The 15,599-nt window shown below is 43.0% G+C and overlaps 1 protein-coding gene across 1 annotated transcript; it reads left to right on the forward strand.

Annotated features, from left to right (window-relative positions):
- The first annotated feature begins 11,999 nt into the window (after positions 1 to 11,999).
- LOC147891379 (amino-acid permease BAT1-like) lies at positions 12,000 to 14,768 on the forward strand. The gene is made up of 4 exons (XM_087390045.1): positions 12,000 to 12,944; positions 13,032 to 13,473; positions 13,597 to 13,751; positions 13,904 to 14,768. The coding sequence occupies exons 1-4, from the start codon at positions 12,441 to 12,443 to the stop codon at positions 14,429 to 14,431; spliced, it is 1,629 nt and encodes a 542-aa protein (XP_087246171.1). The 5' UTR covers positions 12,000 to 12,440; the 3' UTR covers positions 14,432 to 14,768.
- Positions 14,769 to 15,599: the final 831 nt, after the last annotated feature.

Below are 15,599 nucleotides of genomic sequence, written 5' to 3' on the forward strand. Positions count from 1 at the left end.
AAATGAACAGGGAAAAACTCAAAAAATGACTTTTTCTTTGAAAGCTCTTAACAGGCTCTCAAAAACACTTCGCAAAGACAAAGTGACTTTTCCAAAGGTTCCTCCAAGGTCTCTGCACACTCGGATGCAAGTAAAGTCACCCACAAAGCTTCCCATAGAGCTTCTCCTTCCTCCCACAGAGCTGCTGAGCTTCAAGCATTCACGCACGCTCAGCTAGATCACCCGGGCTCTGATACCAGTTGAGAGTGCTCTCAACGGAAGCAAGAACGGAAGAGGGAGAGAGAGCGAGAGAGAGCCACACAAGTTTGGTGGGTGCAGAACCACCCTAATCTTCTTTTTCATTCATTTATATATGTGTTTGAGTATTGTACATAACTGGGGTTAAGGCACAGTGACCTTTAACCCCCACACATGCTAGTTTGGATTTTCTTAGAGTCTGATTGGCAAGTCTGATTGGCAATGGGCAATAAAATTTGACTTACTTAATTTGGTAGCTCTAAAATGTTGGGAAATTATAGCCGTTAGTCTTGCATGATGGTTGTGACTCAGTTGTAATTGGCAAGTCCAATTTGGTAGCTCTAAAAATGTGAACAAGTACATCCACTGGGCTTGCATGATCGCCATTAGGTTGACATGTATGAATTCATGAGCTCTAAAATGATGGTGCATCTCTAATTTCTACCACCATAGTGGTTGAGGGGCCATCGTGGTGGTGAATGACTTGGTATGCTATTCTTACTCTCCATGCATCTCTCTTGTGCCAAAGCACTCCTTGGTACCCTTCATATACCTCATGATGGGCCATTGTGGTGGTGCAAATTTGTGGTTGAGGTGACTAAATGGAGCTAAGATGATGGGGGAAGCCACTCAGCAGTCTAAAATAAAAGCCACTTATGGACCTGTATCAGGATTTGGCCTCAAGGCATATATGCATCGAGTGAGGCAACACCCCAATCAACAGGAGTTGCCTCTTTTTTAGAACTCTATTGGGATGTCTATTCTTGCATGGTTGATCTAGAGTGGTGGCTCTAAGTTTAATTGGTGATGGACAATTAAATTTGAGTGACTTGATTTTACAGGTTACCTCTTTTTCCGAACTCAATTGGGATGTCTATTCTTGCATGGTTGATCCAAAGTGGTGGCTCTAAGTTCACTTTGGTGATGGAGAATTAAATTTGAGTGACTTGATTTGACGGCTCTAAACATGGTGGAGAAAATGGGCCATTGTGCTGGTTGAAATTTGTGAGTGATATGACTAAAGGGAGCTAAGTTGATGAGGGAAAGCACTCTACAGTCTAAAGTGAAAGCCACTTGTGAACTTGTATCAAGATTTGGCCTCAAGGCATATATACGTCGAGTGAGGCAACAGCCCATTCTATAGGAGTTACCTCTTTTTCAAAACTCTAATGTCTATTCTTGCAATTCTCACAATAGCATCCATAATTTTGAAAGTTACCATCTTTGGGCTGCAACAAGGTCTCAAGTGCATGATGTGCCATGGCCACATCATAAATGGGTGCCAAATACAATGGCCTAAGACAGAGACTCCGTATTGACTTGTAGAGGCAACTATTGCTTGCTTTTGGTGTCCACATTACTTCAGGAGCCTGGAAACACCTTCATTCCTGAATCTGGGATCATTTCAGTGGATTTCTGACTCATTGTGTCAGTTCCTGCGTTTTTTGCCCGGGTGTTAGAACTCAAGTTTGGAGCAACCATTTGCAGATCTGTCAGTTCCGGTGGACTCAGGAGGTCCTAAAACTTCTATGTTGCTCATCATTCGCACTCCGGTGGAGTTTACAGATAGCTCTGTTTCCAAAAACGTTTTTCAGTCCGTGTGTTGGACCCAGTGATTGAGACCACGGTTTCCAAAACCGTCTGTCCCATTGCGTTCCGGATGCCTAAAAACCCCTACCTATCAGTTCTTGCGTGATTCGGTGGAGGATTTTCAGAGTTATAAATCTCTGTGTATTCGATTTCGTCTCTCTATTATGCATTTTTCATGCTAAGGTTTTGAAACCTTAGATTTATGCCACATGGCAGTGGATAAGTGTTGACTCCCATTTCTCATTCATCGGTTGGGATTTTGGAGTTCTGGCAGAAGAGAGATATTTGCAGATTTTCTTGTTGATTCCGATTATGCAATGGCGCCCATGTTTTGAGGCATCTCAGGTTCTATTTTCAGTAGCGCTCATTACCGTGGGACTATGATTTCTTGAGCATACCTTATGCAGATCACTCTGGTTGCAGTTTGAGCAGTGTGCGCTCATTCGTGGTATGCATTGGGTTGCAGTGGATGATTTATAGGCCTTTTGGATGCATTGCGGTCCTTGTTGGATGCGCTGATAGGCCCAAATTGCCTTGTGGGATGCTATTTTTTTATGGACGCTTTGCATATGGATGCTATTTTATGCTGAGGGACAGCTTTGAAACATCGCAGGTGATGCACTGATAGTGCTATGCTCTCTTGGATGAGACATTATTGATGTATATGCCAGTGGACAGTGTTTATGCTTGAGTCATTTGGCACTTATTGGCATTTTCTTTTGGGCCAGATTTGCTCATATGGATGCATAGTATATGCACATGAGTCAGATGCTTTGAGTTTTGAGTTTTGGTGATATTTCACTCTATTGTGGCATACACATTTGGGTGCACCTGGTATTTGGTGTGATTCTCTCTTGCAGGCACTAGCATTTGGGATTTTGCTTTATTTGCATCATGGCATCCTCTTCCATGCCTGAAAAGGAGTTTTTCAGCATTAAAAAGTTTGATGGGACAAATTTTTCTTTGTGGAAAGAACAAATAAGGGATGTGCTTATTCAAAAGAAGCAGATTAAACCCTTGGCAGGTATTGAAGCTAAGCCTGCGGATATGTCTGAGGATGATTGGAATGAGTTGGATGCATTAGCAAAGTCTACTATTAGACTTCATCTTGCAAAGTCAGTTTATTTCACAGTAGTAAATGAGCAGACTACGGAAGATTTGTGGAAGAAACTGTGTGCCACTTATGAGAAGGAAACTGCCTCTAATAAAGTTTACCTCATGAAGAGGTTGTTTGAGCTGCAGATGAAGGAAGGGGTCTCCATTGCTTCTCACTTGAATGAATTCAATATTATTTTCAGCCAACTTCAGGCTCAGAAAATGAATTTTGATGCGGAGACTAAGGCAATATTTCTCTTATGTTCATTGCCATCCTCATGGGATACCTTCTGTACAGCTGTCAGTAACTCTGCACCTGGTGGAGTACTGAAATTTGATGATGTTGTGGGTAGCTTGTTGGCCGAGGAGATTAGACGGAAGTCTATGGATGGCAACAAGCAGGATGCAGCCTTAAATGTGCAAAGGGGTAGATCACAGTTCAGGGGGAAGTCCCAAGAAAGAGGGAAGTCTCGTAGCAAATCCAGGGCACGAAACATTGAGTGTTACCACTGTGGCAAGAAGGGCCATATGAAAAAGGATTGCTACAAGCTGAAAAGAGAAGCTGAAAAGAGAGCAAAAGGATAAGAAAAAGAATGCAAATTGGGGTGCAAATCAAAAGGAAGAGAGTCCAAGGAAGGACAAAGGAAAAGTGAAGATCGAGGAGATCAATGCAGTCACACGTGATAGTGACAATGATGTTCTCTTCATGTCTACTTTATCTGCAGAGTTGTTTACCACTTCAAATGATGCATATTCCCAGGATTGGATTTTGGATTCTGGTGCTTCATTCCATGTTACTCCCCATAGGGAATGGTTCTCCACTTATGATAGTGGAAAGACAGGTTGTGTGCATCTTGGAAATGACTATGCATGTGACATAGTGGGAGCAGGTGACATAAAGTTTTCTTTTGCAAATGGGTCTGCATTTGTTTTGAAACATGTGAGACATGTGCCTAAGCTGACCAAGAGTCTTATTTCAGTGGGTCAGCTAGATGATGCTGGTTTTCACACCACTTTTGGCTTTCAAAGTTGGAAAATTCAGAAGGGCTCTATGCTTTTGGCTAGGGGTGCCAAGTGTGGGACTTTGTATCCCTTACATGTATCAGGGGTATTTGATCATGTTGTTGCAATAACCGAGCAGCCAAGCACTTCTTTGTGGCATTGCAGGTTGGGGCACATGAGCCAGAATGGAATGAAACTCTTATGCCGTTTGGGTTATGTACCGCATTTGAGTTTCTCTGATTTTGAATTTTGTGAGCATTGTCTCTATGGGAAGCAGACTAAATCAGCCCATAAAAGAAAAGGAAAGAAAGAGTTTGAAATGCTTGGTTTGGTGCATTCAGACGTATGTGGTCCCATGCCTACACGGTCATTAGGCGGGGCTGAATACTATGTGACATTCATTGATGATGCAACTAGGAAAGTGTGGGCTTATGCTATAGCTCAGAAGAGTGACGTGTTCCAGGTATTTCAGAAATTGCTGGCCTTGGTTGAGAATCAGTCAGGTAGAACGCTTAAATGCCTACGGACTGACAATGGTGGAGAGTATCTCTCTCATGACTTTCAGCATTTCTGTGATACTCGTGGGATTAAGAGGGAGCTTACATCCCCTCGTACTCCAGAGCAAAATCCAGTTGCAAAAAAGATGAACCGTACCATTCAAGAAAGGTTGCAATGCATGCTTTCCAATGCAAGTCTTTCTTGTGGTTTTTGGGCTGAGGCAATGAAGACTGCAGTGCATGTGATCAATAGATCACCTAGTAAGAGTTTGGATGGTGGTATTCCTGAAGAGGCATGGAGTGGAAAGAAGCCCTCTTACTCTCATTTGCGTATATTTGGGTGTGAGGCATATGCACATGTGCCAAAAGAGCTTCGAAAGAAGCTAGATCCTAAGTCTAGGAAATGCATCTTTCTAGGTTATGGTGAAAGTGGAGAGATGGGCTATCGTCTCTGGGATCCAGAAGCAAAGAAGATCATACGCAGCCATGATGTGGTCTTCAATGAGAAGAAGATGCATAAGGCACCCATGAGGGATGTGGAAATGAGGAGAATCACTTTCCAGGATGTGAATCCACCTACATATGTTGATAGACAGCAAGCTGTCCATGCACCAAATGTGCAAGAAATGGTACAACCAAGTACTCCCACAGGTATACAATCAAGGGTAGATGATGGATCATCTATTGGTGGAAATGATGAGCCAAATGTGGCTGATATGCAAGTGGGACAGCAAGCTGAAATGCCCTTGAGAAGATCATCTAGAGTGTCTAGACCGCCTGATAGGTTTGTTCCAGGGGTAGACTATGTGATGCTTACTGATTGCGGGGAGCCTTCTTGCTACAGAGAGGCTATGATGCGTGAGGATCAACGCAAGTGGGAGTATGCTATGCAATCAGAGATGAGTTCACTTATGAAGAATAAGACTTGGGACTTGGTTTCTTTGCCACATGGAAAGAAAGCATTGCCATGTAAATGGGTCTACAAAATGAAGGTCACAGGTGATGATGTGCCTAGGTACAAGGCCCGTTTGGTTGCTAAAGGGTTCAAGCAAGAGAAGGGTGTGGACTTTGATGAGATATTCTCTCCGGTTGTGAAGATGACCACACTTAGATGCATCCTTGGACTAGTGGCAGTAGAGGATATGGAGCTTATGCAAATGGATGTCAAGACAGCTTTCTTGCATGGGGATTTGCATGAGGACATCTACATGGTGCAGCCGGAAGGCTTTGAAGAAAAGGGCAAAGAGCATTTAGTTTGCAAGCTGAAAAAGAGTCTCTATGGTCTTAAGCAAGCACCTAGAGAATGGTATCAGAAGTTTGATGCTTTCATTCGGTCCCAGGGTTTTAGAAGGAGTGAAATTGATCACTGCCTCTACACTAAAAGGGCTAAGGATAGTAGCCTGATAATCCTGGCACTATATGTGGATGATATGCTATTGGCTAGCAAGAATACTTATGAGCTAGATGCATTAAAGGCCAAGTTGCATGAGGCCTTTGATATGAAGGATTTGGGACTTGCAGGTCATATTCTTGGTATGCGCATCACGCGTGATCGGAGTAGGAAACTCCTTTGGCTTTCACAAAAAGAGTATGTTACAAAAGTATTACAGCGTTTCAATATGGAGGGGGGGAAGGCAGTGAGTACTCCATTGCCTCCATATGTGAAACTGAGTCATACAGATAGTCCCAAATCAGATGAGGAAAGGGCCATGATGGCCAAGGTTCCTTATGCATCAGCAGTTGGGAGTCTTATGTATGCTATGATAGCTACTAGACCAGACATTGCATTTGCAGTGGGAGTTGTTAGCCGGTATATGGCTAATCCAGGAAAGAGGCATTGGGAGGCAGTTAAGTGCATCATGAGGTACATGAAGGGTACCAAGGAGATGTGCATTTGCTTTGGTAAAGGAGACGTGCGTGTACTTGGGTACACAGATTCAGACTATGCAGGGCATGTGGATAGTAGGAGATCCACTTCTGGTTATGTGTTCACCTTTGCAAGTGGTGCAGTGTCGTGGATGTCTCGTGCACAGAAGTGCGTGGCTTTGTCTACCACAGAGGCTGAGTATGTTGCAGCCACAGAGGGTTGCAAGGAGGCTATATGGCTTGATCAGCTAGTGGGAGATTTGGGGATTCATACAGGTGTACCGACATTGCATAGTGATTCCATGAGTGCTATTCAGCTAGCACGGAATCCGGTCTTTCATGCAAAGACCAAACACATTGAGGTCAGGTACCATTTCATCAGGGAGGTACTTGAGGACAAGCGCATAGAGCTTGTCAAGGTTCATACAGATGATAACCCTGCAGATATGCTGACGAAGAGCCTACCTAGTCAGCGGTTTGAGTATTGTCGTGTATTGATGGGCATTGGATAGTATGCTCACTGGTTGTTCTCCCTTAAAGGCACATTGTCCTTTAAGTGGGAGGTTGTGGGGGTTAAAGGTCACTGTGCCTTAACCCCAGTTATGTACAATACTCAAACACATATATACATGAATGAAAAAGAAGATTAGGGTGGTTCTGCACCCACCAAACTTGTGTGGCTCTCTGTCTCTCTCCCTCCTTCTTCCATTCTTGCTTCCGTTGAGAGCACTCTCAGCATGGTGACCAGAATAAACATCCCATAAATTTGAACCAACACAATGGCCCATTTTCTACTACCTAATTAAGTCATCCCACAAATTTAAACCAACTCGGTGACCCATTTTTAGAGCTTCCAATTAATTCATCCCTCAAATTTGAATTAGCATGTTGGCCCATTGGTTGATTTGGAGTGGCAGTTCAAAGTTCAATTCGTGATGGACAACTAAAATTTGAGTGATTTGATTTGACAACTCTAAACATATATACATATACAGTCATTGAGCTTGCATGATGTTGACATATGTGACTTAATGAGCTCTAAAATGGTGATGTGATGAGGATCGTCTGATTCACCATGATGAAGGACATGGTCTAGGAGGACAACCATTGTGATGGGGGAGGTGAGTGATGGCCATTAGATTGACAAGCTCTAAAATGATTGTGTGGTGAGGGCCATCGAATCCAATATGATCTATTGGACTCTGCATGCACTTTTTTGCTGCCATCATCTCAAAGTCATTAAATTTAGGTTTTCATCCTCTTGCTCCACCCCCATCTACAAGCCTTGTCGACTTCAAGTTCTTGTCCTCTTGCTTCACCCTCATCTTCAAGCTACATTTATGCCAACTATGCCTCAAATCTAGACCCGGGCTGATTCTCTTCTTATTCTTAGCTTCTCATAAAGTGGTGGCCCTAGATAGCTACCACTCAATTATGTCCGAATTCAATATGTGCTATAGTGGAGAATCGGATTTCCTTTTTGAATTTCAATATGTAATTTTTACTAAATAAAAATAAAATAAAATGGAGTTAGGCTACTCTTTATGCATAACATTCTACAAAATTTTTTCTTTCATGCTAAAACTTCTTTTTAATAGTCCCACACACTAAAAAGTATATAATTTGAAGCCCTTTTGCATTTAAAAGCATCGCTTACCACCATATTAGGAGGCACTGCCCATGTGCCTATAGTGGTTGCCTTGGCCATCGGGGTTATTAACCATAGTTGGTTTCAATTGGCTGTTTCAGCCATCCCAGTGGTGGCGGATGTGGCTAGCTTTGACCATCGTAGTGGTTGATATGGTTGATTTTGACTATCATGCTAGTTGAAGTATCAATTCTAGACAACATGTCTCCAGCCATTGTGGTGGTTAATGTGTGCCACTTCCTCCACCAATGGTGCTTGTAGTGCCACATGTTTTGCATCACCAACTAGCACGGTGGTTGCAATAGATAGCTATAGCCTCCATACATACTCTGGTTGGGCCATTACAGTGGTCGAGTTGGCCCACCATGAGTGTATTCTAGCCACCACAATGGTTGCCATGGCTAGTTTTGAGCCTAAGTCCTCCACTAAGAATCGTGTTCATGGCTTGAAAGATTTGCACGTAGTGTCATGTGTTCTAGATCAAGAATCGAGATGATGGTTGCAGTAGATTAACTATAGCCTCCAAGTCCATGTGGCATGCTACCACCACACAATACATATGATGACAATAGCAGTACTGGTGTAGTTAAAAGGTCTACAATGAGATGATAGTTGGTAAAAATATAGTTGTGGTGAGCATTAGGGCGCTCCCATATGATAATGATCACACCATGAAAAAAAATCTAACATGCAGATGGGCTATTCCATGTCATGGCGATCCGCTATAAATTTTGTAATCCCCACACTAATGCACATTGCGGCACACCCCCAAAGTAGTTTCACAATTGGCTATACTCTGTCATGTGAATTTCACCTAGCAAGAAATGATGGGCCTGCAACTCAAACCTCCATGAATGCTCTAGAGAAGATTATAAGTTAGGAGATAGAGGTTGTCAGAGAAGAATGTAGAGAAAAGTGTACAATATATGAACTTCCATGTAAAATAGATATTGAAATAAAGCAAATCACTTTATTGGCTCTCACTAATATGTGCGAACATTGTTGATGAGTTTATTTTTATATTTAAAGGGTGTATTGAGTAGGTATATCACCTCTTTAAGAGAACAAGTCATCTATCAATGTGTCTAAGGAACTTAATTACCATATGTAATTGAATGCTCAATTATTTGACTAATCATAGAAAGTATAGTTTTGATAGCAAGCATTTGGTTACTTTTAGCAATTTTGGTTTTGAAAGATAGCTTTATTATGACATTTTTCATATCAAGTATATATATTTTTTGAAAGACAGGATTATAATAGCATTAGATTTGACTAATTATAAAAAGTATAGTATTCATAGCAAGTATTTGGGATAAAAATCATAGAAGCACATTATTCATAATTTTCTTTGATCCAACTCTAAAGTTAGACCTTATACATGTCTAAAAATGTTGAATAGTGTGTTTTGAATACTAGAAACAAGAGATGCAAGTCATTGAATACTAAAAACAAGAAGATATACCAATGAACTAAACATGCAATATCTATATTGATTAATGTGAACTATTGAACTCACAAAAGTGCATGCTATTAGATATTGAATCTATATCAAGAAGGATTTAAAATTGCAGACATTAAATAATGTTTATAATACACATAGTAGACTATTAGACTCACAAAAGTACATGGTATTGGAAATGCTAACAATCTAGAGAGGGATTAACTAAACATAAACTAGTGGTACAAGACCAACATGATCTAGAACAACATCTACCAATCACACAAGAAGAGGGGTATTGCCTCATTATCCACCATGACCCCCACTTGCTTACCTCACATGAAACCATTTATCAAGGTGATATATATATAACATCTACCAATCATTCAAGAAGAGGGTTGCGGCCTCATCATCCACCACGGCCATTACTTGCTTACATCACATGAAACCATTTTCCAAGGTTATATATATATAAAATTATGTGACATAACCATAATATATAATAATCTCTAAGTGGGACAAAGATGGGATAATCAGACTAGCAAATGTGAGCTACACATTGACTTTTACCCTTTTCAAGATTACATTCTCACTAATTAGAAGCTGAACAAGAGAAAAAACATTTATTATTCTATGCTTTAGCTAAACTTTAAAAATTAGGGGTTTATCAAATCTACTCACAAATGAACGTGTATAATAAACCAAAAGGAGTGTATAGTGTGTATTACTATGTATAAAGGAGTGAATGTGTTCTCACATTCTCCCTAAGAAGCTCAACAAGAGAAAAAAATCTTATTATTGTATGCTTTAGCTAAACTATTAACACTGGGGGTTTATCAAATCTATTAACAAATGAATTTAAATAATATACTAGGAGTGTAGAATGTGTATAATGTGAATGAATCTATGTGACATGACTATACATATGTAATAATCTAGTATTCTAACTAGGACCAAGATGGGATAATGCGCTAGCAGATGTGAGCTACACACTTGACTTTGATCATTTTTCTCAAGTTCTCACTAAGAAGCTCAACAAGACAAAAGATCTTTATTATTGTAGTGCTTGAGCTAATACATACACATACACGCTACACACTTGACTTTGATCATTTTTCTCAAGTTCTCACTAAGAAGCTCAACAAGACAAAAGATCTTTATTATTATAGTGCTTGAGCTAACACACACACACACACACACACACACACACACACACATATACACACACACATACTTTTTTTTGGGGGTAATTACACACACACACACACACACACAGAGTTAATGTATTGGGTGTATATCAAAGATAATCACAAATGAATCATGTGTATAATATACTAAAAGGAGGGTTATCCTTCTGAAAAGGCACGTCGTATAACAAGAGGGTCAAAACATAAGAATAGATTTTTTACTTAATTTGATTCTAGATTATTACCTCTCCTTAGATTTACAAATATTTCAACCTTTCACAAATTTTTATGTATGTGTGGTAGAGATTACTTTTGATTCTTTAAAAGATGACAAAAAGTAATCACATGTCTTTTTAATAGGGCACCTAATATACAAGGGGGTCAAAAAAGAAGAATATCCTTTTAACTTAATTTGATTCTAGATTATTGCCTCTCTTTAGATTCATGGATATTTCAACCTTCCATAAACTTTTAAGGATGGGTAGTAGGGGTGACTTTTGATTATTTAAGAGATGACAAAAGGTAATCACGTGTCTTTTAATCGTGATGTAGCATAGTGAAATGCTATTAAATAAAGAAAGTGCCTCATTTGTGTAATCTTATAGGGATCTATGAGTTAGGTGTTTGTTATGATATGAGAGAGAGAGAGAGAGAGAGAGAGAGAGAGAGAGAGAGAGAGAGACAGAGAGAGATTTGAGATTTGAGATTATCTCGATGAAATGTTGAGGGTACTAAGACTACAGAACAAGGTGAATGATAACAAATCATTCATAAGGCCTGCCCAAGATCCAAATAGCGAAAGAGGCCGGCGGAGATGATGAATTGATAGGGATGAGAGAGAGAGAGAGAGAGAGAGAGAGAGGGGGGGGGGGGCGGGGCTAAAATAGCATGTGGATCAATAAAAAATGGAGAATTTTTAAAAATAAAGATTGGCTATTTTTGCTTCTTGTTGAATCGCCTTCACTTAAGACCTACCTATGGGGAGCAAAAAACAAAACCTAAAGAAGTGGAAAGGATTAGAGTTAAGCATATCTAAAAATATGAAGCTGGTGGACAAGAGGAATGGAATGAAAAATGAGATGAATGAAAAATGAGATGGAGATAAGAGAGGTGGGCTGTCATAGCTAGGCAAGGCTTCACCCCCCAACAAGAGCTCGTGAAGATCGAAGGGAGCACACGATATAATAATATACAAACGAGGGCGGGGGGGGAACGTTGAGAGCATGGACGTACACGGGGCATGCACGAGGCCGTTGACTACGTGAAAGGAATGGACGGCCGAGATGCGATAGATTTTGCATGGAGTGTGGGGGGAGTGTGGGGGGGTGCGTTCCCCGCATGCAAAATATCGCCCTCCCCCACAAACACCCTCCCTCTTCTTTCTATATATCACCCCATTTTGCCCACCTTCTTTCTGCTGCTCTTCACCCAACAAAACGGACTCCCTCGCCCCTACCTGCCCTCGCCATTGCTTCTTATCTCCTTCTTCCCCTCCCCCTCTTCTTCACTATCATTCTCTTTGTAGCTGACATTCGTATCATAGTCACCTCCCCCCCCCTTCTCTCCTCGCTCATCCCTTCATCCCCCCTGCTTCATACCGCCTTCTTTCATCGACGGCCGCTCCACCAATCGAAATCGCACGTATTTTTCTGCAGTACCCATCTTCCCACCCCCTCTTGCTTTTTCCCCAGCCGCCTTTTCCACATCCTTGTCGCACCTTTCTCCTCTTTTTCCATCGTCTTCTCCCCCCCCCCCCCCCCCCCCCCGCCGCCCCCCTTCTCGTCCTAATTCTCTCTCGTGCTGCCGCCAGCTATAAGTGCAGCTGCAGCCCACCCCTCCCGTCGCCCATTGCCCAACTAAGTCGCTCCATTCTCTCCATGGATTTCACAAAAGACCTCGAACCCGACAACAATGTCCTCAAAGCATCGGATGAAGACGAGAAGCGCCTCAACGAGCTGGGCTACAAGCAGGAATACATCCGGGTCATGAGCCCCTTCCAGCAGTGGGCTTACACCTTCTCCTACACCGCCCCCCTTGGTTTCATCACGGGTTACTACGGATTCATGTACAGCTACGGCGGACCTGTGACCATCTTCTGGGGTATGCTTGCTACCACTCTGGGGACTCTGTGTATGGCCTTCGCCATGTCGGAGGTTATCTCTGCGTTTCCAACCCTTGGCAGCGTCTACTACTGGGTGGCGCAGCTCGTTCCCAAGCAGCATATGCCCTGGTTATCTTGGTTTGTAGGATGGATCTACCTCATCGGTTCATTCTGTGGAACGGCGCTGAATGAGTATTTGCTTGCCCAGTTCATCTCCACTATTGTGCTTCTAGCCACCGGGGGTATGCAAAACGGGGGAACACAGCTCTCAGATTATCAGGTGAGTATCAATTTCCGCTCTGGTTTGCTGAAGGCAAACGAGGATCTTCGCCGATTATCAGCTAAGCGTGTGTTTGCTATGCTGTAGGTGGTGCTCGTCACGGGGGGTCTCTTCGTGATTCATTTCTTCGTCTCCATCGTCAGCACAAAGTGGCTTGGACGCCTCAGCGCTATCGGAGCTTATTTCCAGATTGGGTCTATCCTGGTGGTGGTGATCACACTCCTCGCTGTTGCCCCGAGATACCAATCCGCCAAGTTCGTTTTCACCCATTTCGTCAAGGCCCCCGATCAAGGCATTCGCAGCAGTACAATGGTGGTTCTTCTGGGGCTTCCTTATTTCCAATCTATCTTGACCGGTTTTGAAGTGGGCTCGCACATCGTGGAAGAGGTAAAGACCGCAGCAATTGCTGGGCCGCGGGCTATGATCCGAAGTGTATATACCACGGCAGGTGTGGAGATACTGCTCCTCACAGTGATGACATTCTGCATTCAGATTCCAGCAAACGTTCTCGCAAATACCACAGCAACAGGTAATCAGATATAATTCTATCCTTGATGGTCGAAGCTTTCCTTTCAGCGGAGACTTCGCAGTCGGTCTTCTGCTCGAGATCTCCTTCACCTGAGTTCAACGGTGTATTATCGCTGCATTTCAGGGGGAGGAGATGCGTCTGCAGCCAGTCAAATTTTCTACGACGTTTTCCATGCGAAGTATAATCACGGGTCCGGAGGTGCCATTGTGTTCACAGCCTTGGCAGGAGTGTCTCTTTTCTTTGGTAACATCACCAATGTCACTCTAACAGCTAGAATGGTATGGCAGTCTCCCACTTCCAACTCGTCCAAATTGTTCTACGGAACGAACTTCAAATTGTTCTAATTCGCTCAATCTCGTCTACTTCAATCTCCTTAAAATTGCTCTTGGAGTTGCTCATGATTCCTGTGTTGGCTGCCATCTCCTTGCAGGCGTACGCAATGGCCAGAGACGTTGGCCTTCCTTTCCATAAATATTTGATCAAACTGACACCCAAGGAACGGATCCCTGTAAACGCAACTGTCGTAACAGTTATCGGCTCCTTCATCTGCACTCTACCGTCGCTGGGTAGCAGTGTTGCTTTCACTGCGATCACCGCTATGTCCACTATCACGGCCTACGGTCCTTACACGGCTGTGCTGGTGTGCCGATACGCATTCAATAACAATTTTGTTCCTGGGCCCTTCTCAATGGGACGCTTGGGTGTGTATGTAGGGAGCTGGGGTGCTTTCTGGGGTGCTGCAATGAGTGTGCTTTTCTGCTTCCCACCAAGCTACCCGGTCACAGTGTCTACTTTCAACTATGCTGCCATCTCACTGGCGGGCTGCATAGTGGCAGGTTTAATCTATTGGATGTTTGAAGGCCGGAAGAACTTCCATGGTCCAAAGCGTACTATAGACGTGCAACAGCCCAAGGGCTATACGAACAGCGTGCAGGCAGTTGACGCTCTTCCTTTGTAGAATTCTTGACAGCATGCAGCCACTCAAAATTATTGTTAACCCGGCCTTTGTATCAATTTACTTGTATTTTACCCAATGCGAGAGCTGTCGTTGTGAATTTTCCAAATTCGCACCAAGTAACTTTATTGTATTAGTACGACCCCAATTCATACCATTTACATTTATGAAACCTGGGCGTCTATCGTTCTCGGAGATTCGGATAGAAGTGCTTGTGAGTTTGTCAAGCCGAAGAACTTGGCGTGAATGTTCCATGAGATAGTGTACTACAGAAGAAGCTCAAATGTATGGCAGCAAAAGCTATTATGCTACAATAAATTTAAGGTTCGGACCGAACAAAACCGTGAATATATGTCCAGACTCATGTAAATATTACTAAACAAGAGAATGTTTACTGGACTTTGAGGTTACTCCGTTAGTCTCCGGTCAGACCTACTGCCTTTGAATGTGGCATTTAATGTCCAGGTTGTGTTTTTTGCTCGTCTTGGGGGATTGATCATTGGTCTATGAATCCTGTGCTAGAAGTTGAAAGAAGGTGGCAGATCCGTAGGGACAACATAAATAGCTAAAACCAAAAGAGAGATTCTAATATTCAAACAATCAACTAAGAGCAAGTCCCCAACGCGCATGCGGACACCCGCTGTGGACCGATAGCGAGGCCCCATGCAAACACCTATCCACTGGATGCGTGAAATCTGACGGCACCCAACCGGACAAAAAATTTTAGTTCAAGGGATGCTCAAGGGCACCCCTGGACTCGAAAACTATCAGTCTGCATAGTGCAGGCTAATTTTGAGCATTTATTTGAATGCTCTCCACCGACGAGTAGTCGGTGAGCTCTCTTCTCTGCTCCCGCCATGGGGGCTTCCATTTCCGCCAGGACCCTTGCGCTCTCCTCCCTCCTCCGCCATGGCAAACCCCTCCATCCTCTCCCAAGTCGACCTCAACACAGCATGGGAGGACACAGAGACAGGAAGCACGCAGCTCCTGGAGTACCTTCCACGCAAGTGTCAGTGCTTGCAACTGAGGGAGTGCACCCTCCTAGTGTGGCGTTTGCTCCAGCGGGAGTGATTGGGAAAAAAGGTGCGACCAAAAAGAAGGCCACAAAGTCGGACTCTGCAACTGCGACCGGAGCATCCAAGAAGAAGAATGGCGGGGGTGAAGTTGTGGA

This window comes from Dipteris shenzhenensis, chromosome 18 (assembly GCF_047967505.1).
Source record: "Dipteris shenzhenensis isolate YYH24624 ecotype China chromosome 18, Dip_SZ_1.0, whole genome shotgun sequence".
In the NCBI taxonomy this organism is placed as follows: domain Eukaryota; kingdom Viridiplantae; phylum Streptophyta; class Polypodiopsida; order Gleicheniales; family Dipteridaceae; genus Dipteris; species Dipteris shenzhenensis.